Source organism: Macaca thibetana, chromosome 14 (genome assembly GCF_024542745.1).
Source record: "Macaca thibetana thibetana isolate TM-01 chromosome 14, ASM2454274v1, whole genome shotgun sequence".
In the NCBI taxonomy this organism is placed as follows: domain Eukaryota; kingdom Metazoa; phylum Chordata; class Mammalia; order Primates; family Cercopithecidae; genus Macaca; species Macaca thibetana.
Window position 1 is genome coordinate 51,385,061 of NC_065591.1, and position 27,681 is coordinate 51,412,741.

Sequence of the window (27,681 nt, forward strand, 5' to 3'; positions counted from 1 at the left end):
AAAACCTACTTTATGGGGGTCCTGTGTGCATTAATGAACTACGTTGGTGTAGAAAGTGCCTAGCATGAGGTAGGAGCTTGGAAAATGTTATCTTTCCTTCTTCCTTCTCCTTTAAACCTTGTGTTACTATTTATTATAACTTCTCATACATTTATGCCTTTTCTACCAATCTAGAGAATTAATGGAACCCTTACAAGGTAGGGACTCTCTCTTGTTCACCGTTGTACCTACCCACAGTATACAGCACAGTAACTGGGACCTACTGGATGTTGGTACCAATGGATCAGTCTTGGCCCACGTGCCTTGGCTTTATCACCAACCAGTATGACAGTGATAACTAGCATCTACTGAGTGCTTACTATGTGCTAGGCACTCTGTAGTAGACATTTTATTTAGTTCAAAGGTTTGCAGCCCCGGTTGCTCATTAGAATCATTTGGGTGCCCTAATTCCATCCGACAGATGAGATCAGAATTTCCAGAGGTGGGACCAAAGCACAGGTGGGTTTGAAAAGCTGCTCAGGTGATTCCAATATGTAGCCAGGGCCAAGAATCCCTGGAGATCTTGTTTGATTCTCCCACCTATGAGGTAGGTAGTACTCCTTTTGCAAATAAATGAAGCTGAGGTACAGAGGGATCAAGTATTTTGCTTAAGTTCAGCTGTTAAGAGGTAGTCCAGCATTAGAAGTCCAATGACTTTGAGTTCACAACCCATACCCTTCTCCACTGGGCTCTCCTGCCTTCCATTTGGCAAGGAAATTCCCAGCTAAAACTACTGGGTGTTAGATAGTATGTAGGTATCCTTGGTATTAGGCAGTTGATTTTGACCATCACAAAAGAAAATGTGCAAAAGCCCAGCAAATCAGTTCTATTTTAAAAGTGAAGGCCAGGTTTCTATCTTGATGTTTATACTCAGGGTCTGTGTGATCCAATTCAAATCACATTACTTCTCTGAGCTTCAATTTCTCACAATATGATGTTGACCTAGCAAGAGTAGTTGAGGGGTAGAGTGGAAGGTGCTCTGCAAACCCTAAATTACTTTTAAAAATGTAAAGGGGTACTTCCTGTGCCTTTGCTCCCGATTCCCATTTTACAAGGAGGAAAACAGGCTCAGACCGTGTAGAGCCAGGATTCCACCCTTGACCTGCCTGACCCTAAAACCTACCTGCAAGGGGGAAATCTTTGCCTAACAGAATGTTTAGAACCAGTCAAGGACCTTCTTGACAACACAATTAGCAGAAGCATGTGTACTGATCACTAGGCAGGTATGGAAAGGGGGATTTTTCCTGGTTGCGGAGGAATAATGGAATAACCAGGTTTCTCTGTAAAAACCTGTTTTAGAAATGATTGTGGAAGCGGCTGCTGGGGGGAACTTGCTCTTCCCTCCCTCCCACACTCTTCCCCAGCCAGTAACTCTGTCACTTCCTGGCTTTGTTCCAGGGGCTAAAGGGAAAATGGAAATGCAGCCTGGTTCCAAAGAAAGCTTGGCATTTCAGGTTCTCAGATGAATATTCATGTGCCAGTCCCTCTAGTCATTCTGCCTTGTTTTCTCTCCTTTCTTCCCCCAATCCTAGCACAAGCCTGGCATATAGTAGGTGCTCACTAAATGTTTGTCCAATAAATAATTGAGTCCTGAGGGGGTAGTGGGGGCCCTACAGTGGTGGAAAGTATGTTTCCCATTCCCTCCTGCCCAAGACCACATGCAAAAGAACCTTTTTCACCTTTTACATTTTGACTTTGTCTTATTCAGTTTCCATCCCGAACAGCTCACCTTGACTCAACTTTGTGCCCAGTTTCTTGCTGGGCACAGCCTTTCCCCCTGAGGGCCCTTTGGACCTGATCCTTGATTTGACCCTTTGCTTCCCTCCTCCACTATGAGCTGCGCTGGCTCTGCAACCACCCTGGGTAAAACTCTCACTGGTCCAGCCCAGGCTGCAGGTGTCCCTGGACCCATAGCAGGTCTCACAACTGATGACAGGGCAGGCACAAAAAGGCAGTGAGTGGGATGAGGGGAGGTGGCTGGAATGGGTAAGATGCCCCAATAGACACAGGTTGTAAGATCCCCACTCCCTTTACACCTCTGATTATAGAACTATTGAGGCTCTCAAGACACTTTATGAAAGACATAATCCCCCTGAGAATTCAGCCTTGTTAAAGATGTACTCTTGCACTGTGGTAGATCAAAAGCTTGCGCTACAGAGTTAGACTGTCCAGGGTTCAAATCTCAGCTCTGCTACTTATGAGCTATATGATGTTAAGCAATCTTCAATTTTCTTCTTTGTAAAATGGAGGAAATAATAGTATCTGCATTATAGGATTGTGGGCACGTATTTTAGCGATTATTGTTACCGTCATTAAAAAATTAGAAAAATACCCAGCTGAATGCTCAAAGAAGGGATATTTTGGCAAAGGAAGCAATATTTTAGCAAAGGAAGCAATAAAGAAGAGAAGGAAAGTATAGAAAAAGAGGAACATTCATTGAGCACCCACTCCTTAGCATGGCCTCACCTTCTCCCCAACCACAGTCCTCCCTACTCCACCTGCTTGCAGGTCCCCTAATGTTCCTTGCCTTCTTTGGTCTAGTGAAAATCCCACACTGTTCCCTCTGCTTCCCCTCACCTGTTGCCTTTTTGCCACTGCTCTCTGGACCTTCCTCACCACCCTCAACAAGGATGGGTGCCTGCACAACTCCGCCCTGTGCTTCTCTCGGGGAGGCCCTTTCATATCACGCGGTTGCTGCCTGTTGACTGGCTCATTTCCCACCACTCTACGAGTCTCCGGTCACACCAGCTGCATCCTGCTCAGCTCTGTATCCTTGCTGTCTGGTATGGTGCTTGGGATGGGATGAAGGTGCTTAGTATATATACACTACAGGAAGGATCACTGAACGAACCAACTCAGCCCAGCCCCTCAGGTCTGGCAAGTCTCTGCCTGCCTTCCTGAATGAACCCAGTGTCTTCTCATCAAAATCTTGGCCCAACCTTCTGAGAGAAAAAAGTCAGGGAGAAAAGAAATAAGGAAGGAAGGAAAGATGTAAATACAGCTCTTTTTTTCCCCTCCACCCTGGATTTTGCCCTGAGTCCTTTTTTTGTTTGTTTTTGAGACAGGGTCTCACTCTGTCCCCCAGACTGGAGTGCAGTGGCATGATCATGGCTCACTGCAGCCTCAATCTTCCTGGTTCCAGCGATCCTCTTACCTCAGCCTACTGAGTAGCTGGGACCACAGGCATGCATCACCATCCATGCCCAGCTAATTTTATTTTAAGTTTTTTTTTTTTTTTTTTGTAGAGACATGGTCTCACTATGTTTCCCAGGCTGGTCTTGAACTCCTGGGTTCAAGCAATCTTCCTGCCTCAGCTTTCCAAAGTGTTGGGATTACAGATGAGTCACTGTGTCTGGCAACCCTGAGTCTTTTTAATTTGAAACCATTGCAACCTTAAAGAAAACTTACAAGAGCAGTATAAAAAACTTTTTTTACCCTGAAGCATTTGAAAGTAAGTGGTTGACATGATGCCTGATCAGCTCAAGCACTTTTTTTTGTGTAATTCCTGCAAAGATATTCTTCCATTTAACCACAATACAAGCATCAGATTAGATAACACTGATATATCTAATCTGCAAACCCTATTCACATTTCAACAACTGTTCTTTTGCAGATAATATATCTAGTTTAGAATCACAGTGTTGCATTTAGATTTCATGTCACTTTAGTTTCCTTCAATCTAGAATCTTCCTCAGTCTTTGACTTTGAAACTTGAAGATTACATGTCATTTATTCTGTAAAATGTTTGAGCTTGTCTGATGTTTCCTCATAATTAGATTCAGGTTATGCATCTCTAGCAGGAATATCACAGAACTGACACTATATTGTTTTCTTCTCATTGCATCCTATCAGGTGGCACACATTATAGGTGACTGCCAGATTTCTCCATTCTAAAGTTCTTGCTTTTCTCCCTTTTTAGTGATTAAGTATTTCAAGGCAAATACTTTGAGATTATAGAAACACACTGTTCCTTATCAAACTTTCCAATTATTAATCCACTTGTTTAACTGGTATATGTGTTTATTTATATTAGACAACCCATGGTTTTCCGTTTTATTTAATGTGTTGTAATCCAGTGCTCCTGTAAGTGTATGAGAATTTAGAGCCGTTAGCATGCTTTAGATCTTCCTCCTGTCTTGATGTTATATTTTATTTTTTAAATTTATTTTTTTGAGATGGAGTCTCATTCTGTCTCCCAGGCTGGAGTGCAGTGGCGCGATCTCCGCTCACTGCAAGTGTCACCTCCCAGGTTCACACCATTCTCCTGCCTCAGCCTCCCAAGTAGCTGGGACTACAGGCGCCTGTGACCATGCCCAGCTAATTTTTTTTATTTTTTAGTAGAGACGGGATTTCACCATGTTTGCCAGGATGGTCTCGATCTCCTGACCTCGTGATCCACCCACATGGGCCTCTCAAAGTGCTGGGATTACAGGCAGGAGCCACTGCACCCCGCTGACGTTATATTTTAAGGTTTATTTTCCCTGGTCTTGATTTTTTTTTAACACGACCACTTTGTTTTATATTTTTCTTAATGCCACTTCATATTCTTTATGGGAAGTGGCAAGGAGCAAGCAAGTAAAATAAATGGAGATCCAGTGTGACTAAACAGTTTTTTAAGCTTGAAAAACCGCTTTAAAATGTACAGCTTTTGTCCTAAGTACCAGAAAATGAAATTCACTTCTTGGAGGGACCACTTCTTTGTCTTAGGAAACATCTACATGATGATCTTCATTTTATTGCAAAGGTAAAGCAATAGTAATAACAGCAACATTAATAATATATCTTTGTTTAGAGCTTATTCTGTGCCAGAAAGTGTTCTAAGCACTTCACATGCACTAACTCATTTAGTCTTCTCAGCAACTCTATGAGGTAGGTACATACTATTAATATTACCACCCCCATGTTATGGGGGAGGCACCTGATGGCACTGGGTGTCTAAAATGACTTGCCTAACATCATTAGCAAGTGGTAATGCCAGACTTCAGTCTCAGATCACTTGACCTGGAAGTCCACCTTCTTAACTACAATGCTAAGAAAACTAGTGTGGAGGGGAGTTAGGTCTGGAAACTGGGGCAACTGGGACTTGTACAGGGGTATTCCCTTAAGGAGAAGGAAAGAGGCCACTGGGGTTAGGCAGGCAGCCTGGTGCCCACCTTGTGTGAGACAGGCCAGGAGCTGACAGCAGGGAACCTCTAAGGATGAGCTTGGGCTTGTGGGCCTAAGAGCAGCCAACCCTTAGTCCAGTTATGTAGGTTCTCTGTGGGGACTTTGGGGCACTCCCCAAGTCCTCAACATCTTATCAACCATTGCTGTTTGGCCCTAACCATAATGTGGGTACTAATGGACAGCCTGGAGTCCAAGCTTGAGGCAAAGGCAGGGAGAGGAGCTGCCCATGGAACAGATCCAGAGCCTAGCCCCAAGTGGATGGCCAAGGTGGCAAGCAACAAGCAACGGTCAGTAGTTTTAGGTACATGTTTATAATTCCCTAAGGATTCTCACAAATTCTTGGGACATTAACCTGGCAGAAGCCTGGTCTATCATTAAGGAAGAATTAGTTCTTAACTCATAATCTACAAATAATACTTTCCATTTAAAAAGATGGAAGACTACCCTTTTAAGAGTCAGACTTGCCCCTCAGGGTCTACATCTTTAGTTCTGTCTAGAGGATCCTCTGGCACTAGAAGGGTGAGGTTGTAGACTGTTCCTCTATCAAACTTTAATTTCAGAGCTGGGGTCCAGGACATTTGCCAAACTTTTCCTTTGGATGGGATCTTTTTTAGCATAGCACATATCGAGTTGTTGACTGATGAAGAAGGCAAGGCAGTCTTTCATCTCAATGTACAAAGAAACAAATAGAAAGATAGGAGTGTGTTATTGCATCTAGTGTCCCCACTACAAAGGCAATGTCAAAGAGGTTCTTTGGGACATTAAGATTGGACAGATGATAGATGGCAAAAAATAAAGGCCAAGTGAGACCTCCGGAAGCCACACATATAAAAATGAGGGTGAAGAAAGATCCAGGAAGTGGGTTTAGCTAGCAACACAGCTGGTGCGAAGGAAGATTCCTCCAAGCAACGTGGACTGGAACAGTGGGCCCGATCAAGTACGTACTGACTCATCAGATTTCTACGTGGAGCCACAGATGTGTTTAATTTTATACTTTGAGACCAATTTGCACACTGTGAGCCTGCACAAAGCCAGCTGCCTGGCCGCAGAAGCATGGTAGATATGTAAGAGCGGGAGATCCTGGCTGCTGTTCCAAGGGCTCTGATTGCTCTTGCTGGTTTCCTGATTCCAGAGCCACAAGACAAGACTCAGCCTGTGGCTTTCATCTGGGGTTGTGGCCCAGTCACCCCCATCATTCCCTATTCCTTGATTTTTGATTTTCTTCTGCACTTTGGAAGGCTTTTCTATGGATCTGGGACTGTTGTTCAGAGTCTGGGTGTAATTACCACAAAACACCCTCTGACTTTAAGAGGAAAGAAAAAAGAAAAGAAACCTAGACTTTGGACCATGTAGGAGATGATGGCTAACTAGTTCTGCACCCAAAACTGCAATTAGAGCAATTCTGATGTCATTGTTAATCATGCCGATTTACGTTTTGAAAGGAAACCAAATGATGAATATAATGATTATTTCTGTTTCTGCTTCCCCCTCTTTCTCCTTAAGAGCTGGCAATAGCGCTAAAGTCAAATTAAACATCTGCTTGAAAAATAAGCTGGAGTGCTGATGACAGCTGCTCTGGACTTACAAATGCACCACAGCTGTCAAACTCTAAATTAACAATGATTTTCATTTATGAATAGCATAGAACTAAGACATAAAGGAGCTTTTTCTCCTCTGTTTTCCTGGCTTCCAGGGACTGTTAAATGTGAACTGTTAGGAAAATACCCAAGGAAAAATATAGCTGAAATCAGCCCACAATAATTAATTATGGAGGGAGTGTGGTACATTCTTTCTTCTTATGTAATCTTATTGTTCACTGACTTTAGGTTGGGTATTCTTTGTTGTGAGCAGGCCTGCAGGAAGGTAAATAATTCAGGCACACTTATTTGATTAGTAATTGGGAATGAACAGTGGTAGAGTAGGAGAGCATCTATAGAGGAATGCCATCTTCCACAGCACTGAGGACCTTCAGGCAGCTTCCACCCTCGCTTCTTCCAGATGAAGGAACAAATCCCCCAGTATATGACTTTGTTGCACTGTGGTCACACACTGAGTGTCCAAAGATCTAATCAATCTATTTTTGGGACAGGCTGTTTCATACTTTGTGACCCTGAAAGACAAAGTAGGTGTAGAACCACTTCTTTCTCCTTTTCTACTCTTGTTCAGAGTCATTACTGTCCTTCCTATGGATGGTGTGGGACTCAGGTGTAAGGCAACATGCCAATTGTGTGTATCTCCTGGTTAAAAAAATATGGACTGAAGTCAATGTAGGAATAATACCATGATACTTTTTCACTGTTGCCCAAAGTTCTCATTTTTATCCTTTGATCATCTCATGTTAAAAATGTTCATAGGGATAAACAGATTGTGGTATATCTATACAAATGGGTATTATTCAGCTATATAAAGGAATAAAGTATAGTGATACAAGTTACAATATGCATGAACCTCAAAAACATTATTCTAGGTGAAAAAAACTAGACACAAAAGGTCACACATTGTATGCTTCCATTTATATGAAATATCAAGAATAGTTAAGTCCATAGAGCCAGAATATAGATTGGTGATTGCCAGGGGCTGGGGCAGGGAGAGGAGAATGGGGAGAAACTGCTCAATGAATAAGGGGTTTTACTTTGAAGTGATGGAAATGTTTTAGAACTAGGTAGAGATGGTGGTTGCACATTATAAATGTACCAGATGTCACTGAATTGATCACTTTAAAATGGTTGATTTTATGTTACGTGAATTTAACCTCAATTATAAAAAAGTTCACAGGGTTGAAACATTCTGTTTTGATCCTAACTTGACCAGGGCAGGGAATATATTGGCAACTCCCACTCCATCAGTGGAAGAGAATTGGAATTAGTCTGTTTTTTTTTTTTTTTTTTTTTTTTTTAGGTGGTGAGTTTTATTTTTCTATTACAGTGTTTTTCTTGCCCCATGGAACTAGTCTTGCTGCCATAGACCTGGTGCTAGTGCACAAATAGGGTAGGCCATATGTTCTTGCATGCCCACCAAGTTGTAGTCACTCCCAGGATCCCCACAATGTTGGTGCAGTCTGTCAGTGCTTTAGTCTTCCCACCAAGCTTCAGTTTACTGCTGTGCCTAGAGATCTGTCTAGGGCCTGTTCCTCGGCAGCCTGTACTTCCTATTTAATTCTTGCCAGTTTTCTCCCCTGGGAGCTGGATCCTGCACCTGGGATCTCAGCTGTTGAATGAAACTCTGCTGCCATTGGACTGATCCCCTGGAGCCATGCTCCCGCTGGCATCCCAGGAACCTCTGACATCTGGATTCCACCTGTTGGATGGCAGATTCTGGGGCAACTGAGTCTTCCTAACCAGGCACATGTTTCCATTTAGCCATGGCGTTGGTCTTTTCAACTGCTCTCGCAAGAATCTGCTACTTTAGCTGGTTCAGGAGTTTCCCAGTCCCTTTTCTGTTGACTCCTTGATTCCTCCCTGGTCAGGGTTGCTGAGGTCCTAGGCTGCCTGACGTGAAGCCACCCTGACTTACCACAAAGGAAACTGTAGTTCCTCTTGCTACCTAATGCCAGAAAAATTGTGGGGTAAGCTTTACCCCAGCCACATCAGATCCTCCTAACCCTGCCATTTTCCGCTAAATCACACACAGAGTCATTGCATGTGGTTTTCTGTTACTTTGAAGATAAAAGGAGTTAGTGAGCCCTATGACATTACAAAGTGTTATGAATGCTAGCTAATTGCTTCTTAATACTCATCCTCTCTTCCCACTAACAAGTCTTTCTCTTGCCAGTTTCCCTGGGCTTGTTTTCCATTTTCTAAGTGACATTTAGTTTCCTTACTTGGGGAACAATATCTCACCCCACAGGTAGTCCTCCAACCCCTGGTTATAAGAAGGGCTCTGTCCTACTCCTCACAGACCTACTAAGGCAGAAGGTGGGCAGGAGTGGCGGGGAGGGGAGTCAAGCTGAGTCAGTGTGGCTTAGTGGTGATCAGGGCTTTCGAGTCAGGCAGAAGTGAGTTGAAGTCCCAGACCCCATTACTTTACTGCTTTACTGGCCCAAGTATCAACTTTCTAAATGTCAGCTTTCTTATGAACAAAATGGGAATGATACAGTGAAAATTCGATAGGGCTTTTATGAGAATTATGTAAGACATAGATAAGACCTGCATTGCATTTAGCATAGTGCTTAGCAATAAATATAAGCTACTTATACTGTTATTTGATTAATCAACGTGTTGGGCACTGTCTCAGTCTGTTCAGGCTGTGATAACAAAATACAGTATCATCAACTGACTAGCTTATAAACAACAGAATGTATTTCTCACAGTCCTGGGGGCTGGAAAGTCTAAGATCAAGGTGCCAGCATATTTGGTGCCCTGTAAAGGCCCTCTTCATGGTTTAAAAACGGCCATCTCCTCCTGTCCTCACATAGTGAATGACAGAGTTTCAGAGAAAGCAAGCCTTGTCTTTTTTTTTTTTTTTTTTTTTGAGACAGGGTCTCACTATGTCTCCCAGATTAGAGTGCAGTGGTGCCATCTCAGCTCATTGAAGCCTCAATCTCCTGGGCTCCAGCAATCCTCCACTTTAGCTTTCTGTAGCTGGGACTATAGGCTCTCACCAGCACACCAGGCTAATTTTGTTTATTTTTTGTAGAGACAAGGTCTCACTATGTTTCCCAGGCTGGTCTCGAAGTCCTGGACTCAAACGATCCTCCCACCTTGGCTTCTCAAAGTGTTGGGACTACAGGCATGAGCCTCCACATCTGTCCCTGTATGTCTTTTTATAAGGGCACTAATCCCATTTTTGAGGGCTTCATCCTCTTGATCTAATTATAGCCCAAAAGTCCCATCTCCTAATACCATCACAATGGGGATTAAACGTCAACATACAGATTTTGGGGTGGACACAAAACATTCAGACCATAATAGGCAACTCTACACACATCTTCACATCCTCTCAGCACAACTCTGACTCCAACCACTGCTGTAGTGACCAACTATGTACAGACCTTGACCATCTCTGCCCCACTGCAATGGGATGATGCACATCTTGCCTGCATGGTGTACCACTTGATTCCTGTTCCAGAGCTTCTCTGATGCTGCAGCAAGTGTTCAGAATCTTAAGAATACTCACATATATGCATCTCAGAAGTGGAGGGGAGCTAATGCTTGTGGGGCCACCTTTAATTAATGAAGGATGGAGACCAATGGAGAGTGGCTTCCCCAGTTTACCCTGGGTGCACTGTTCTGAGACACATGTCATAAGCCTTCTCCAAAGGCCACAAGTGGGATCAAACACCAGTGGCCTGCAGTGGTGGCCAAGTCAGTAAAACTTGACCAAATCACCACCCCTACCCTTCACTCTTGCTCCCTGGGATCACTTCCCAAATAAAGTACCTGCTTGTAAACTTTGGTCTCAGCTGGGCTTTTAGAAGAATCTAGGACAGGAATCAGTAATTATTGAGTTCCTGATGCTGGAGTGTACATTAGAACAGAAACCAGTAAACTTTTTCTATAAAGGGCCAGATGAATATTTTAGGCTTTGCAGGCCATATGGTCTCCATTGCAACTTTTAAGTTCTGCTGCTACAGCTTGAAAGAGCTCTAAACAATACATAAATGAATTAACGTGACTGTGTTCCAATAAAACGTTAGTTACAAAAACAGGCAGTGGACCAGTTTTGGCCCATGGGCTGTGATTTTCTGACCTACATTACAACCACAAAGAAGAGTGAAATTGATCCATGCCTTCATGAAACTCAGAGTCCTGTGTGGGGAAGAGTTCCTACAAATAAGGCTGTAAAGGTGGCTAGAAACATCATATAGAGTTGGACACCATGCTAAGGAATATTGACTTTATTCTTTGGTGGTAAGAAACATTGAATGAATTCTCGTATCTTGTAGCAGCTGCAACTGGGAATAGGTTATTTCACTAGCAAGAAATGAATTGCTTCTTTTTAACATTTACACGAAACCCAATCCTGCCAGAGGGTTGCCTAAGCACCCTGAGTGGTGCTTCCATTACTGAATTTCCCACCCTGGATTGCATCAACAGGGCCAAGGTCCTTTCTCTGATAGACCTGAGGCCAGATACGTTTTGAAATTAAGAATATTTTGAATAATATAGTACATATTCCTTATATCTTGTAATGCCCCCATCAGGGCCTGGGACAGCATCTCACCATCAAACACATTAAGATGTATACAAAAAGACCATACGTAACTTTGAAGCAGTTTAGGGCAGGTTTTGGCCCTAAATGAGTTATGAAAAATCTTTTGGATTTTAGAGCTTTCTGGATTTCAGTTTGCAGATGCAGGGCTGTGGACCCAATTTGTATGTTCATGATTTTCCCTAGACTGTGCCAACCTCAAAGGCAGCCTCTGTGTCCTTAGTACGCACATGCAGGAGGTGTTCGGTAAGCGCTACCAAGGGAATGGACAGACAAGAAAGGCTGGGGAGGATTCAGAGTTCAGAAAGAGATGGAGAGGAAGGCTGGTTAGGGACCTGGTGAAGGTCATAGGTACCCTTATGTGCTCTGATCAGGATTTGAACTTTATCTGGAAGTGCTGGGGAGCCCTGTTCAAGTGTTAGGTAAGTGGTGTGACTCAGCTGGGCCCAAGGACAGCAAGTCTTATATCAGCGTGAGGAGGATCAGAGGGTAAGAAACTGGAGTGATCACTTAGGAGGTTTCTACAAGCGTAAGGCAAGAAGTGTCTATGAATTAGGCAACGAATGTAGAGCAAGCGATAAAAAAGAGCCAAGATCTGGCTCTAATGATGCTGGAGGGAGAGAAGAGTCAGAGTCCAGCCTGACCCTGCAGCAGCAGGCCGAGATGGCAGAGTACAGTGTGAAGATCGCAGACTTGGGAGCGTTCCAATCCCAACTCTGTCACTTACCCTGGGACCTTGGGCACATTACTGAACCTCTCTGTGCCTCAGCTTCCTCCTTCATATCTACTTCATAGGGTTGCTATGAGGATGAAAGAAGTATTTGTAGTGCACCCAGAACAGTGCCTGGCTCTTGGCTCTTACGACTGCCTTTAACCAACCACTGTTTCCTAAGAGTGAATTTCCTGATGGTTCACCAGATGAATGTGTTCTCAGGAGAAGGATGATCTACATCTCAGACCCTTCCAGGAAGGGACAAGTAAGTGTTAGAAATCCACCCAAAGGTAACAAATCCATGGAAACAGAGGATCACGTCACGAGATAAAACTTTTGTCAGACTCAAGGATACAGAACTCCCTTCTGGTGAGGTCTGTAAACATTTATTCTACTCATGGGGGCTTTTTCTTTTAATCAATTGCTACTTGCCTGTGACGGTTTGCAGCGTTCTTGCAGCATTGTAACATGCCAGGGAAACTTTAAGTGCTGGGTCACTTTGTAGGGAGAAGGCTATAAGGAGGGCTGCCTGGAAAGTCTGTAATTTAGAAATGTACAAAGCTTTGCATCCAAATGGAAAATGGAAATGGTGTCAGGTTTGTGCCAAAAGGAAAGTCATAATTGCTATGTATTTTCCTTCCCAGCACTCCTGGGCAAAGGAACACAACCAGCCACGTGGGCTTCAGAGCTGTCATCTACAGACATTCATCAGTCTGTGCAGCTTATCTACTAGGCTGCCTTCTCCCAGGAATATTACTCAAATACAACACAAATGCTCCTTTTGACAAGTGAGGGCTCTGCAGCACAGTTGGTACCCCCTTTTTATCTGTCCTGAACTTTGCTGCCAGATTTAAGCATCCTCACTAACCTGTTTGTTTTGAGATGGAGTTTCGTGCTTGTTGCCCAGGCTGGAGTACAATGGCATGATCTCCGCTCATTGCAACCTCCACCTCCTGGGTTCAAGCGTTTCCTCCTGCCTCAGCCTTCCAAGTGGCTGGGATCACAGGCATGCACCACCATGCCTGGCTAATTTTGTACTTGTAGTAGAGAGAGGGTTTCACCATGTTGGCCAGGCTGGTCTCGAACTCCTGACCTCGGGTGATCTGCCTGCCTCAGCCTCCCAAAATGCTGGGATTACAGGCATGAACACCACACCTGGCCCATCGTTACTAACTTTTTAATGAACATTCCTCCCAGTGTGTCAGTCCACTGTTTAACAACTACTAATGGCTCCCTCAACTCCGCTAGAATCAAGTTCAATCTCTTCCTGTTGGTATTGGAGGGACTCTACGATTTAGCAATGAATTTTGGCCCCCAAAGGCTTTTTAATCTTGAAAAGTTTGTCTACTGTCTTCCAGGGCTGCCATGTTTTCTCTCACTTCAGTTTTCACTTTATCCACCCCTTTTACGTGGAATAATCTCTTCCCTTCTGTCCTTTTATCCAAACCCTAACACTGTCTTCAAGATGTAACTGCTAACCTTTCCAAGAGGCTCTGATTTTTCCATTCCTCATTCATCTCCTTTCTGAACTCTTACCATGTTTAATTTGTCCCCCATTAATGTCTGTCTTGGGTTTGCTAGCTTTTGCATAAATATTTTAATTTATATCACAACTAGACTGAAAGCGTTTTGAAAGTCAGGATCATTGTTTATACCCTGAATCTTCCTCAATGCCTGCTATACTCTGGGTGCATGGTAGGTGCACATGGCATACTGATTGGTTGGTTTCCCAAATAGCACCTTCAACCTGATAAAGAAGGGAAGTTTCTCAGCTAAATAAAGGGTCTTCTTCAACTTGATTAAAGGCACTGATTCGAAACCTGTAATACTGAATATTACAATTAAAAGTAAAATAGTGTTCCCATTAAAATCTGGAATAAGCATGAATACTACTATGTAATACTGTACTAGAGGTGCTAGATAATAAACTAAAATATAAGAAAGAAACAACAGGTATATGTATATATGTGTGTATATGTATATATATTCATTATTTTAAGATATGATCATTTACATCAACAATCCCAAAAGAATGAAAGAATAAGCCATTAGAACTACCAAGACAGTGCAGCAGTATCCAAATTCAAACTTAAGGTACAAAAATCGATAGCTTTTCTAAACACAAGGGATCAATGATTAGAAAGCACAAGACAAAGATCCCATTCACAAAAGAAATAAAACTATAAATTACCTATGTGAGGAAAAAGCCTCTCAAGAATATGCAATCTAAATGAAGGAAAATTACAAAATTTTAAGAAGGATACAAAAGACCAAAATAAATATGGAACATTCCATGTTTTTGACTGTGAATGCATCTTATGTATTCTGGGAAACTATTATTTCAGTGCAAAGCCATTCAAAATTCCAAAACGATTTTTTATCAAACACAACAAACTTATTCTATGATTTGTCAGGAATTAGAAATCTGCTTGGATGACCAGGAACAGTTTGAATGAGAAGATTAACGAGCGATAACTTGCCATCAAAACATAACCATTTCAAACCATTTTATGCTATAAAATGGTGTGGGTTTCATGGAAGAATACATAAATAGATCAACAGAACAGACCAGACCTGTATAAAAATTTTGCATTTAATGAAGTAGCATCTCAGCCCACCAAGGAAAGAATAAACTATTTGATAAATGGATGGGGGACAACTACCCATCTGGGGAAAAATAGGTAGATTTCAATTTCCCATCTGTGGTGGGTATCTTTGATTTGTTCCTCTAGATACCTGCTCTACTCTTCTGCCTCCTAGTTAAAGACTGAGAATACTCCGTAAAGATTATATATATGGGCTCTATGTTCCTGTAGTTGGAGCCACACCAAAGGGAGAGCCCACAAGGAATTAGAGAAAGGAGTAGGGTTGGGGTACCTGAGGCTAGTTGCTTCCCTTAACCAAAGGTCTTAGCTCCTGTAAAGGGGTGGTCCTCTCTACCCCATCCTCTCTGCCTTTTCCTTTTGCTTCTTCAGGCCTGGATTGTATAGCCCTCCTTCACCATTATTTTGCCCCCACCAGACCCTTATTAAACTTTCCTCTGGCACCTCATTTTGAGCATGCCATCTATTTTCTGTGGTGGCTTATTAATATCATATCATTCACAACATTAAATTCCAGGAAGATTAAATACCTACACTTACTTAAAATCTATAAAATATGGGAATATATTTATAGCCTTAGGCATAGGAAAATTATTTTTGAACAAGACAACATCAAAATTCATAAAGGAAAGGATGGATACTACTTAAAATTTCAAACTTTTGACTAATTAGACACCCATAAGCAAAGTTAAAAGAAAGGTGGAGAGAAATAGTTGAAATTTGCAACTAAGTGTCATTATCTGTACTACCTAAAGATCAATTTTAAACATAAATATATTCTAAATAAATCAAATTATTTTATATGTATTTGATTTTATATATTTAATGTATTTAAATAAAATATTTATATATTTATTTAATGTATTTAAATAAAATATTTATATATTTAAATATTTTATATATAAAAACATTTTATAAGCTATATTTTAAATATAATGTTTGTATATATTAAAACAAAATTATATATATAATTCAATTTTTATTATTATTATTTTTTAGATGGAGTCTCACTCTGTCCCCCAGACTGAATGGCAGTGTCAGGATATCAGCTCACTGCAACCTCTGTCTGTCTCCTGGGTTCAAGTGATTCTCCTGCCTCGGCCTCCTGAATAGCTGGGATTACAGGCGCCTGCCACCATACCTGGCTAATTTTTGTATTTTTAGAAGAAATGGGGTTTCACCATGTTGGTTAGGCTGGTCTCGAACTCCTGACCTTAGGTGATCTGCCCACCTCGGCCTCCCAAAGTGCTGGGATTACAGGCAAGAGCCACCATGCCTGGCCATATAAATCAATTTTTAAAAGACAGATTATTAAAAAATGGACAAGAATATGAATGGGCCATGCACACAATCTTTATGAATCTTAAAGATTGATAATACCAAGTGCCATTGAGCAAGTAAAGATTTAGGCTCTCTTGTTCACTGTCACGGAGAGTGTTTAAGTTGGCAAGCTTTCTGGAGAAAAATCTGGCAGCATCTAATAAAATTACAAATGTGCATCCCTTATGATCCCATTTCTTGGCATCTACTGTGGATAAAAACTTGGAAATTTGCTCAATAGGCAAGTATCAGGATATTCATCATAGCATTATTTGTCACAGTAAGACACCAGAAACAATCTAAATGTCCATTAACTTTGGAATAATTAACATCCATACCATAGACATACAACAGTTAAAAAACAAAAGGAGGTAGCTTTGTATGTACTGACCCAGACATATCTCTAATATATCTTATTTAGTGAAAAACCATTCAAGTTCAGGGCATTACGCATAACATGATACCATTTGTTTAAACTCAAATTCCCACAGGAATGAAACTATGTACTTTTATGATTACCTTCGTAAATGTAAAAGCAGAGATAAGTCTAAAGCATACAAACCAAATTGATTCTATTGTTGCCTTTGTGTAGAAAACTGGAATTGAGAGAGATGCCATGGATTTTATTTATTTATTTGAGATGGAGTTTCACTCTGTCACTTAGGCTGGAGTGCAGTGGCACAATCCCAGCTCACTGCAACTGCCACCTCTCAGATTCAAGTTACTCTCCTGCCTCAGCCTCCTGAGTATCTGGGACTACAGGTGCGCACCACCATGCCCAGCTAATTTTTGCACTTTTAGTAAAGATGGGGTTTTGCCATGTTGGCCAGGCTGGTCTCGAACTCCTTACCTCAAGTGATCTGTTTGCATCAGCCTCCCAAAGTGCTGGGATTACAGGCATGAGCCACTAAGCCCAGCTAAGATGCCATGGATTTTTAACTTTTTCTTTATTCTGTATTTTTCCGTATTTCACTACTTTTTGTATTGTTTGAAATTTTACAATGTGAATGCATTTATGTCTTACCCATACAATTACTATTTCTTTAATAAATAGTTGTAGCTTATATAGGACTCCTTCAGAGAAAAAATAAATAAAAGAAAGGCAGAACATGGAGTTTAATGTTAAATGGATTCATGACTTTAAAAAACTTGCCTAATTTCCCCAGGGCCTGTCTCCTCCTCTGTAAAATGGGAGTAGTTTTCTGTGAAGATCAAATTAGACAAAGCCTGCTAGATGTGCGCTGAGTTCTTGGTACACAGAAAGCATTGGTTGACTTTTTCTCTCTCCCTTATCTGACTTGTAAGAACCTCCAGGGTCAAGAACATACCTCCATTGTGTATATCGTGGATGCCTGGGCTAAGAGAAGCTCAGTTGCATTTGTTGGAAGAATGAGTGAATGAACAAGCCATACATGTTGTTAATGGATAAACATATGTACACATACATTGATTGTTAATGGGTAAACAATAGATGCCCTTCTGGCTTCCACCAAAAAGATCTAATGCTTCTGGGTTGTAAGAACAATAAATCAAAGAAAACTAGAGATCTGGGCCAGAGGGATAAGAGCTTTTAGAGCAGGAAGACTCTTCACATAGATCTGACATTTTCAACCCATTTTCTTTAGAGCTCCAGGCTCTGTGGAGCCACTGGGCTGTCATGGGTAGTGGGATGGGCACTGAGGGCCAAGCTGGGAACCCAGTCTCTGGGCTAAGAGTGAATATACTAACAGACAATAGCAAGGCTATTTATCCCAATGACCATAATACTCTGACCTCCAGTCTCTGGGCCCCAGCAATCGACACAGAATATCAGGATTTGTCCAAAGAACTGTCAACTGCTCTATTTTTTGCCTTCACCACCTCCCTCACTTTCAACTCAGAACTAACCAGAGAAAGCCAAATATGCCCTCCAAACCAATCGCATAAGATGCTCCACTTGTAGTTAGCCTGCCTCCAGCTTCCTCATGCCAAGGAACCTCCAATCAGTCTTCTCTTGTTTTCACTAGAAGGCTTTCCCAGTCCTCTGCCTGCCTTTGAGACTCTGCCAAATGCTAGTAATGGCAGCTGACTCCCTTGTTATACAACAGGCTCTGAACACACAGTCTCTGTTCTCATTTCAGGGGTCTTTGTTCATTTCCACAAGGCCATCTCCCACATTTTAACTAGATACTATAGACATGTTATATATTGACATTTATAGACACGATTTCATGTTTTAAAATTCTACTGATTTTTTCTTAATGACCAGTGTAGATTAATTCCAAGAGCCAAACTGCTCAAGGAAACTGAGGAAAGATGCTCAGCTTGCATTAAACTATGAAAGAAACAAATAATGTCCAGACAGATGGCGCAAAGGGAGGCCAGACGACGACAGGGCTGAGTCTGGACAATGGACAGATGCTTCAGAGACTCTGTGGGGTTTTTCCCATAAGTCAAGCACAGTGGAAGTCTAGGAACTACAGGGACTGCAATGCCTAGGTGGGCTTTCTTATCACCATCTCCTCAGGGGTGGGCTGGAGTTAACCACAGTTGTAAGTGTGTCAAAATGACTATATTTGACAAATGAACCAAATACATAAATAAGACCTTCGAGGATTTAAAAAAGAGACTGTTGGGAAGGTCTCAGTGCCTACTTCCTTTAAAAAAAAAAAAAAACAGTGACTTCTTGGATGCTAGGACTGGAACCATGTCCATCTATCCATGACTAATTTGCTGGTATGAAATCCTAACATTCTAAGCATCATTCTCTATAGGATTTCAAACCTATTTAAAATAAATTATGGCTGTGTTTCACCAAACTGTGAATGTTAATAGATGTCACCATAAAAAAGGAGCTTTACAATCAAGTAAGTTTGGAAAATACTGGGTGAAACCAAATTAAGCAGATTTTTATTTTTTGCCAGGACTTTGCAAAACCTTCATTATGCTAGTGTTGTGAATCTGTAAGAAGCGTATTTAGTACATAGCATTTTGCAAACATTTGACCACGGAAATTGTTTTCCTGCCCATCTATTTCCATTTCCCAAACCATCATTTTGTGGCATGTAAGTTTGGAGATAATAGGTTGAGACAACACTACCTTTCAGAGGAAAACTGTTTTGGCTGGTTAATACCTTTTATCACCTATTATAATTCACTGAAAGGAGGGTCAAGAGGCAAGATAGGAAGTGGCACCAGAGGGCCATTTTGATGGGCAAGGAAGAAGGTAGCATCATAAAGCAGAGCTCAGGGCTAATGGAGGTCACATGTGGGTCTCAGGGTAGCCTAAGCATAGTTTAAGGATTCTAGGTGCTGTATGCTCTGAGAAAAGAAAAAGTGTTAAATTCCAGGTGGAAAAAGTCAAAAGATTATCTTTATCTGGTTTGTAATTTTTCTTAACCAGCCCTAATATAATTATCTCTAGTAGGACAGGGTGGCCAGGAGAATCATCCTATTTGATGAACATAGATTCCAGCAAATGAATCTTTATGAAGCCAATGATAGTCTATGGTGCTATTGAGAATTCAGATAAGGGAGGGCAGAGGGATGATGCAACTTTCCGATCCTCAGTAACGAATTTTTTTTTTTTTTTTTTTTTTTTTTTTCCCTGCAATCACATCACAAAGTCTTTGATAAACTGCAGGGAAGGATTCCATGGTTACTTACTTCAGAATCACGCAGCCTGTTCCTGCTGGTGGCGCTATCCAAAACACCTGGATCCGCGTCCTCCTCCGTGGAGTGCTTTCAGTGACTGCAACGGGGCAATTGCTCATAAATTGTGTTTCTTCTTCGTCTATGATCTACGGAAAACCAGTGGGAAATAAATACATGCAACATCATTTTGAGAGGGCGCTTAAGCTTCTAAGTTGGTACTTCCTTAATTTTATTTTTAAACTTGTCATTTTGTGTTAGCAACTCTGTATCCCCAGGCACCAGAATAGTGCTTGGCATAAAGTCCCAGTCAATGTTTGTTGAATGAATTAACATTGTATGAGGACATGGATTGGGCACTTCTTTGCTCTCTGGGACCAAATCTTGTGTCAGCACTTTGAGGAATTAACCACTAGGTGATGATCTTGCTTATTTCAATAGAACAACCTGTGTCCCACTTTGGGGAAGGAGGAGGATGGGGAAGGGGTACTCCAAATCAAACACTATATAGCAAAACTTTGTAACTCAGCTACAATTTTGTAACTTAAAATGTTAAAACACCCTTTTAGAGGAAGTATAGCAAAGTATATAAAGTCTCCCAGCTTCATAGCACTTTTTAGTAGCGCAGTTCCTACTTCTTTAATCTGTGCATTTCATTTACTAATCAGTATTCTCCCAAATTAACCATCAAAGTTTCCTATGATGCTACAAACAAGATGGTAGCCTTTCCCATTCCCCAAGGATGTTCCAGCTTTTCTCCTGCCTGTTGCTTCTGGGCCTCCTGTGGTACTTGCCTATCCCTCTTGCAGAACTATAGTATATTAGACCTGAAAGGATCTTTTGGGGGAAAATAATCTAAATCCAATTGGTTTTAAGTGCCAACTCCAATGGATTGGTAGTAGCTGGATCATGAATAGTGTTGATAGCATTAATAGATAATATTAATTGAGTGTTTAATATGTGCTAGGCACTAAGTGCTTTATCTGAATTAATCTTCAAAACACAATCTTATTAAATTATTATAACTATATTGTATTTATTTTACTTAAAAAAATTCCTTTTTAGGACAACAGACAAAAGGAATGAAGTCACTCAAACTCCATAGCTTATCATGTAATTTTATCACTGGACAAAGCAAAGACCATTTTCTATTACTTTTTTTTTTTTTTCTTTCTATTACTTTTTATCTTTATACTCTTTACCCTACTTTTTTTCCTCTACTTAGCACTCACTCCTAAGTATTTAATGTGTGTTGTTCTCAGTGTGTATTATTTAGAATTGTTTTGTGTTTTAATGGTTCTTTCATTCAACTTTATGCTTTTTTGAGCTATGTCAGTGTTACTACATGTAAATGTAATTTGTTTATGACTGTTGCCTAGTATGCCATTGTATGCATTGATCACATTTTACATAACCATTCTTCCAGTGAGAGGCACTTAGCTGACTTCTAGTTCCTTGTCTCCACAAATATTGATGTAATGAAGAATTTCATGCTGCTGTACTTGTGATCAGTTTCTCAGCAAGATTGACAATGTAGTAGGATTGCTAAGTTGTGGGTATAGTCATAGTAATTTCACTAAGTACTGCAGAATAGCTATACCTTTTATTCTATCAGCTATGTACTAATGTTCCTAATTTCCCCCATATCCTCACCAGTACTTGTTATTACCGGACTTTCTAATTGTTTCCAATCTGATGCTTATAATGTCGTATCTTAATATTAGCACACTTGATCATCTTCACAAATTTATCAGGTCTGCCTTTCTGCAAATTGTCTACTCAAAATATTTGCCAGTGGATTTTATTGTCTTTTTCTTGCTGTTTTGGGGATTTTCTAGATATGAATACCTCATCATTTACACATATCTCTTCCTTTCTGGCATCCAGAGGTTACTGTTACCTTTGGAATTCCTCATTTAACAGAAATAACTTTCATCTAGTCAAATTCATCAACTTATCTCCTATGGCTAGCACTTTTATGATCTTGCCTAAAGAAACTGAGATCACATAGGTATTCTTCAATATTTTCTTTCATTAGCTTTATACTTTTCCCTTTCACATTTAGGTCTTCCATCCATTTGGAGTTTATTTATTTATTTATTTTAATATGATAGAGTAGGGATCTAACTTCATTTTTTAAAAAAACATTAATAAATTTTATTTTCTTAGAGCAGTTTTAGGTTCACAGCAAAATGGAGTGGAAAGTACAGGGTTATCTCACATATTCCCTGTCCCTTCACCCCTACACACACACACACACACACACACACACACACACACACACTCTTCCTCACTATCAACATCCTATATCAGAATGATACGTTTGTTACAATCAATGAGCCTATATTAACATATCATTATCCCTCAAAATCCATAATTTACATTATGCTGCTCTCCTGGTATTGTACATTTTATGGGTTTTGACAAATGTATAATGAGATGTATCCACCATTGTAGTATCATACACAATAGTTTCACTGGCCCAGAAATCCTCTGTGCTCTTCTTATTCATCCCTTGTTCTTCCCAACCACTAATCTTTTCTATCTCCACAGTTTTGCCTTTTCCTGAATGTTATAGAATTGGAATCATACAGTATGTATGTAGCTTTTCCAGATTGGCTTCTTTCACTTAGTAATATGCATTTAAGTTTCCTCTCTGTGTTTTCATGACTTAATAGCTCATTTCTTTTTTAGCACTGAATAACATCTGATTGTCTGAAAGTACCACAGTTTATCCACTCACCTACGGAAGGATATCTTGGTTACTTCTGAGTTTTGGCAATTATGAATAAAGCTGCTATAAACATCCATGTGCAAGTTTTTGTGTGGACATAAAATTTTTAGTTCATTTGGGTAAATACCAAGGAGCACAATTGCTGGATCATATGGTAGTAGTATATTTAGACTTAACTGCCAAACTGTCTTCCAAAGTAGCTTTACCATTTTGCATTTCCACCAGCAACAATTAGAGTTCCTGTTGTTCCACATCCTCCACAGGATTTGGTGTTGTCACTGAGTTGGATTTTGGCCATTCTAATAGATGTATAGTGGTATCTCATTATTAATTTGTAACACCCTAATGAGGTATGATGTTGAACATATTTTTATATGCTTACTTGCTGTCTGTATATTTTTTTCGGTGAGGTTTCTGTTTGGGTCTTTTACCATTTTTTATTTGGGTTGTTCACTTTCTTAATGTTGAGGTTTTGTTTTGTTTTGTTTTGTTTTTGAGATGAAGTCTCATTCTATTGTCCAGGCTGGAGTGCAGTGGCACCATCTCAGCTCACTACAACCTCTACCTCCCAGGTTCAAGCAATTCTCCTGCCTCAGCCTTTCAAGTAGCTGGGATTACAGGTGCCCGCCACCATGTCTAATTTTTTTGTATTTTTAGTAGAGATGGGGTTTCACCATGTTGGCCAGGCTGGTTTTGAACTCCTGACCTCAAGTGGTCCACCCACCCTGGCCTCCCAAAGTGCTAGGATTAAAGGCGTGAGCTGCCACACCCAGCCATTATTTTTTATTTTATTTTATTTTATTTTTTGAGACAGAGTCTCACTCTGTCGCCCAGGCTAGAGTGCAGTGGCACAATCTCAGCTCACTGCAACCCCTACCTCCCGGGTTCAAGTGATTCTCCTGCCTCAGCCTCCCAAGTAGCTGGGATTACAGGCGTGTGCCACTACACCCGGCTAATTTTTGTATTTTTAGTAGAGACAGGGTTTCACCATGTTGGCCAGGATGGTCTTGAACTCCTGACCTCAAGTGATCCGCCTGCCTTGGCCTCCCAAAGTGCTGGAATTACAGGCATGAGCCACTACACCTGGCACTTAATGTTGAGTTTTAAGAGGTTTTTTGCATATTTTGGATAGCAGTTCTTTATCAGACTTGTGTTTTGCAAATACTTTCTTCAAATCTGTGGCTTGTCTTCTCATTCTCTTGACAGTGTCTTTCACAGAGCAAAAGTTTTAAATTTTAATGAAGTCTAACTTATCAATTATTTCTTTCATGGATAATGCTTTTGGTGGTGTACTTAAAAAATCACTGCCATATCCAATGTCATCTAGGTTTTATTCTGTGTTGTCTTCTAGGAGTTTTATAGTTCTGCATTTTACATTTAGGTCTGTAATCCATTTTGAGTTAATTTTTGTCAGGGGTGTAAGGTCTGTGTCTCGATTTTCTTTTTTTTCCTACATGTGGATATGCAGTTGTTTCAGCACCATTTGTTGAAAAGACTATTTTTGCTCTATTATATTACCTTTGCTCCTTTGTCAAAGATCAGTTGACTATATTTGTGTGGGTCTATTTCTGGGCTTTTTATTACATTCCATTGCTGTGTTAGTTTTTTTTTTTTTTTTTTTTTTTTTTTTTTTTTTTTTTTTTTTGCTAATACCACACTGTCTTGGTCCCATCCCTTCTTCCCAACTCTAACAATTATCTCCTTATTCTTCTCCAGATTCAATTTATGCTTCAACTGAATTGTTCTCATTCGTCTTTTAAGCACTTTCAAATCTCTCCCATTAAAAAGCTGAGACCTTACTTAACCCTTCATCCTCCTCTAGTTATCGTCTTATCTCTCTCTCTTCATCACAATCAAATTACTTGAAAAAGGTACCTATACTTACTGTCTTCACTTCACCTCCCACTTATTCCTCAACCCAGTTCTGTATATTTTCAGGCCACATTGCACTACAAAAATAACTCTAGCTAAGCTTCTGCAATGCTTAATCCAATGGATCCTATATAGTCCTTCTTCTCAACTGGCTCTCCTCCCTTGCCTTCTGTGCCATAGCTCCTTCTTGGTGCCCTCCCTTAACTTCCCCCATCCACTCTCTCTACTTTCTTTGGCTGCTCATCTTCCACTACTGGCCTTTAAATTTGAAATTGCTCAAGGCTCAGGCATAAACCCTCTCCTGTTCTGACTTGATTCTTTCTCTGTAGGTGATCTCATCCAACTCATGGCTTTAATTACTACCTCTGTATAGATGATTCATTCGTTTATATTTCTAGTGTTGGCTGCTTCTCTGAGTCCATGTATCTCCAACTTTATCTTTTACTTGCACTTACCTTTGGATATATCAGAAACATCTCAAATCTACCCTGTTATTAACTAACCTAACCATTAACCATCTTCCCTCTAACCTGGTCCTACTCCAATTGTGCAAGTCAGAAACACTGGAGGTCACCCTTGGCTCTTCCTTGCCTTCATCTTACATATTTAAATGTTGTCCATTTCACCTTCCAAATATCTCCTGAACGTCTACCACCATTCTTATTATTACCCTGGGCTAAGCTACATCATTTGTTCTCTGAACTAATGTAAAATCATTCTAACTATCTTTATATACTCTCTCGTCTTTCTCCAATTTGTTACCTATACTCCAAGCCACAGTGGCCTTTTAAAAGCACAAATATCATTACAATATAATATCTCTTTCCTCAAAATATTTCAGCAGTTTTTCATTGCTTTTAGAATCAAGACTGAAATCCTACACAGAGGCTAGTTCCTGCCTCTAGCCTCACATTGTGCCATCTCCCTCTTTGCTTCCTGCACTGTCTACACTGGTCATGTGTCTTCTCCTGCCAAAGCCTGGTCAATTCCTATTCCCAAAGCCTTTTTAAAAATAGTCATCATTTCATCATCACTTTGCAAGGTAGCTGGTACATGTAAGTGTGCACTGTAAGAATGAAGTGTAGTAGGTTGGGCATGGTGGCTCACGCCTGTAACCCCAGCACTTTGGGGGGCCAAGGCAGGAGGACTGCTTGAGCTTAGGAGTTCAAGATCAGCCTGGGTAACGTAGTGAAGTCCCATCTCTATAAAAAAATAAAAAGTTAGCCAGCTGTGATAGTGCACACTTGTAGTCTCAGGTACTTGGGAGGCTGAGGTAGAAGGACTGCTTAAACTCAGGAAGTTGAGGCTAGAGTGAGCTGTGATTGTGCCAATGCACTCCAGTCTGGGTGATGGAGTGAGGCCCTGTCTTAAAAAAAAAAAACAAGAAAAAAAAACAAAAAAAAAAAAACTAAGTGTACTTGCCTCCTCCCTTTGGTTGTGAGGTTCCTGTCTGTATGACTTGGCAACAACATGTGTCTCAGCTCCTTTAATTAGATAATTCCCTGGACTTCATTCTGAATTTGGACTGTTTCCCTAGATGGTTATTAATAGCTTTGATGATAATAATAATAGTTAGCATTTTTGAGCACTTTCTCTTGATGAAGACCTTTACATATATTATTTCAATTCCCTCGAACACTGAAAAATAAGCATTATTAAACCCACCCCTTAGGAAACTACTGTCATGCAGACAGGTTCAACAACCTGTCCGAAGTCCCAGAATGGCAGAGCTGGGACTTGAGGTCAGCCCTACTTGGCCATAATGTCCGTGCTCTTTCCCCTATGCTACAGTCCCTCTTAATTGTGCCATTTTCTTTATGATAGGCAGGAAATTTCTCTCTAGCCAATCCTAGTCCCATGAAACTACATACACTGGACCAACCCACAACAAAAGACCCCACTCCACTCCAACATACACACAAGTACTTGATAAAAGTGAATAGTACTTTTGCTTCATATTTTCTTAACAGGTTCCTAGACTCCCTTCTGCAGCTTTGTTGATGTGAGGGTAGGTTTCCAAATAATGTGATTTTCTTGGACTTGCAGAATAGTGAGTCCAGTGAGGACGCTGTTTGCTCATGGTTGCAGAGAACTTTGGCAGGAATTTTTAATCCTAAGTCTTTAAAATCCTTGGGAAGGTTCTGGGTGACTACACTGGGAAAGCCAAAAGAGTTAAACTCATATTTAGTTAACATTTATTATCTGCCAGGCACTTAGTATGGTCATATCATTGGACCTTTGACAGGAATAGAAGATTTTACAGATGAGGAGCTGGAGCTCAGAGTGATCTGTCTGGATTCAGACCCAGCGCTGTCTGAAATTCATGCTATTTCAGGTGAACTCTGACCAAGGTCCCATGGGGACATAAGACTAAGACCCTTGGCCCAGAACTGAAACAAAAAAGAATGTTCTCCAATCCATAGAAGCTACCTCAGGTAAACACGGATGTTTATCCACAACCTCAGTTGCCAGATGGTAATTAAGCATTGAACAGAAGGAGTTATTTCCCTGGATCCAGAGAATCCTCCAAACATTGTTTGCTTCTCAGAAAATATCAGCTTCTTCTAAAAGCCTTGTGCCTATCAGAACCTGCTCTCAAACCTCCTCGCAATCCCAAATGTCTCCACACTCATTGTCATCTAGAGTGGGTCTCAGGATCCTACCACGTTAGCTACCAACTAAATGACAGTCATTCATTTCAATCTGTGGTTTCTTTTTACCTAAGACAGAAAGTTAAAACATATTACAATGGAGTGGTTTTGTCTAGTAATAACATTATGGGTGATTTTTATTTCCTTTGTATAATTTTTGTGTTTTCTAAATTTTCAACAGTGATGATGTATTACTTTAGATGAAGAGGTTATAAATTTTTCTTTTTATAAATGGGATCTTACTGTGTTGCCCAGGCTGGCTGTGAACTCCTGGGCTCAAGTAATCCTCTGGCTTCAGCCTCCTGAGTAGCTTGGATGATAGGCATATGCCACCACACCCAGCTTAATATTTTTAAAGGACCTAATTACAACATTCCAGTGATAACATTTCTATTTTATATATAGGTTTAAATAAACCTTCTTAAGTTTAAAGTCACTTTGGGAGAGATTTGCTGGTAAGGCAGCTGCTTGGCTCCCTGAGAGAGAGGGACAAATCTTAATCTATGACTGGTTCCCATCCAGCCAGGTGAGACCACCCAGATATCCACCAAGTTTAGACAGGTAGACAAGGTTTGATTCCCCAATACTTGTCAGCCTACAGTTAAAGCAACTGGTTGAGTATCTGGTCGTGAATATGCCTTTTCAAATATCAGGGGCGTTTTAAGCTAATAGAATGATTTTTCTAGGCTTCTAAAACTTTTCAGTGAACACAGTCCTAAATCACATGCCATACCCATTTTGAAATCTGTATCAGGACCCATCTTTACTCTGAGGGTTCCTACTCATCCCTCAGCCTATTTATGG

The 27,681-nt window shown here is 40.7% G+C and overlaps 1 protein-coding gene across 1 annotated transcript in view; it reads right to left on the reverse strand.

The window, feature by feature from the left end:
- SPON1 (spondin 1) overlaps nt 1-27,681 on the reverse strand; it is a 297,955-nt gene that overhangs the window by 192,521 nt on the left and 77,753 nt on the right. The window contains exon 3 of the mRNA XM_050759412.1: nt 19,636-19,769. Within this exon, the coding sequence (XP_050615369.1) occupies nt 19,636-19,769 (134 nt within the window). The remainder of the gene's footprint in view (nt 1-19,635; nt 19,770-27,681) is intronic.